The following is a 1,132-nucleotide window of genomic DNA, read 5'->3' as shown; positions in this document are numbered from 1 at the left end:
TACTGTACATATTTTTGTTGTTACTTTTCATAATCCTTAACCTATTTTCATTATTTTGATACTTATACATAAAATTTTAAGTCTCTTTTACTAATATACCTTGTGTAGCTTAGGAAACACATTTTGTTTTACTTTATATGTAATATACTTTTATGCAGTTAGAATTAAGTTCACTAAATTTAAGAAGTGAAATATATCTGAACTGAGGAATCTTGAACCTTTCATTACAATAAAATTGAAAACTTTTCACATAAGTTATAATTTCTGTTTAAAGTTGAGGCTACAAAATAATGTTTTTGAAGCATTGCACAGCGAATTTATTCAAATAATAATTGTCTCTTTTCAAGTAGTCCTTTGCAAGATTGGTGTCATAGAGCAGGATGAAGGAGAGAGTATGAATTTAAAAGTGTTGCCATTTTTCAGAACATTTTTAACCTTGTCTTTGGTCTTAAAGCCTATAGTTTACCTTGGGAAATAATGTTAGCAAATCTTAATATATTTGGGGTGGATTTGTTACAAAATCAATTATTTGAAACCAAATTAGGTTACTGAACTGAGTAATGATTTTTCCCCCTCAGGAACTTTCACAGAAGCACATTAGGTGCTAGCTTGGCCATGGTGAGGAAGCCAGTTATTGGACCATGGCTCTTTGTGTCGCTTGAAATCTCTCCAGTGATTTTTAATTTAGTTTTGCCAGAAAGTGCCACAAATGTCAAAGAAACAAATCAATATTATCTTGTTACTTTTGATAACATGCTTTTTTAAATTTTGAAATATTTCAAGTCTATTGGAAATAATAGAGTATAATACAAAGAACAACCTATGTATCCTCTATACATCTTTGTGATAGCCAGATATTTTCTGACTCCATTTGTATTTCTTTGACCCATAGGAGTTATTTAGAAGTAATATTATTATTGTTGTTTGGAAATGTTCTTGGTGTTGCTTTTAATTTCAGGCTTGAAGAGACTTGGTTATCTTTTTTCCCCGCTAGGTTAATGGTACTGTGGTTAGAGATTCTCATCTGTACCTTTAATTTTTTGGTTTTGGATTTTTTTTTTCACAGAGTTGCTTTTAGGCCTGCTATATGACCATTTTTTTGTAAATGGCTTTTGGTATATTGAAAAGAATG

The 1,132-nt window shown here is 30.3% G+C and overlaps 1 protein-coding gene across 1 annotated transcript in view; it reads left to right on the top strand.

Annotated features, from left to right (window-relative positions):
• TMEM209 (transmembrane protein 209) overlaps positions 1–1,132 on the top strand; it is a 42,202-nt gene that overhangs the window by 7,663 nt on the left and 33,407 nt on the right. The window contains exon 6 of the mRNA XM_012664739.1: positions 275–392. Coding sequence (XP_012520193.1) covers positions 275–392 — 118 coding nt within the window. The remainder of the gene's footprint in view (positions 1–274; positions 393–1,132) is intronic.

This window comes from Propithecus coquereli, unplaced genomic scaffold, assembly GCF_000956105.1.
Source record: "Propithecus coquereli isolate 6110/MARCELLA unplaced genomic scaffold, Pcoq_1.0 Scaffold91, whole genome shotgun sequence".
Lineage (NCBI taxonomy): Eukaryota > Metazoa > Chordata > Mammalia > Primates > Indriidae > Propithecus > Propithecus coquereli.
Note: the sequence above shows the minus strand (reverse complement) of the source record. Positions and strands in the feature narration are given on the sequence as shown.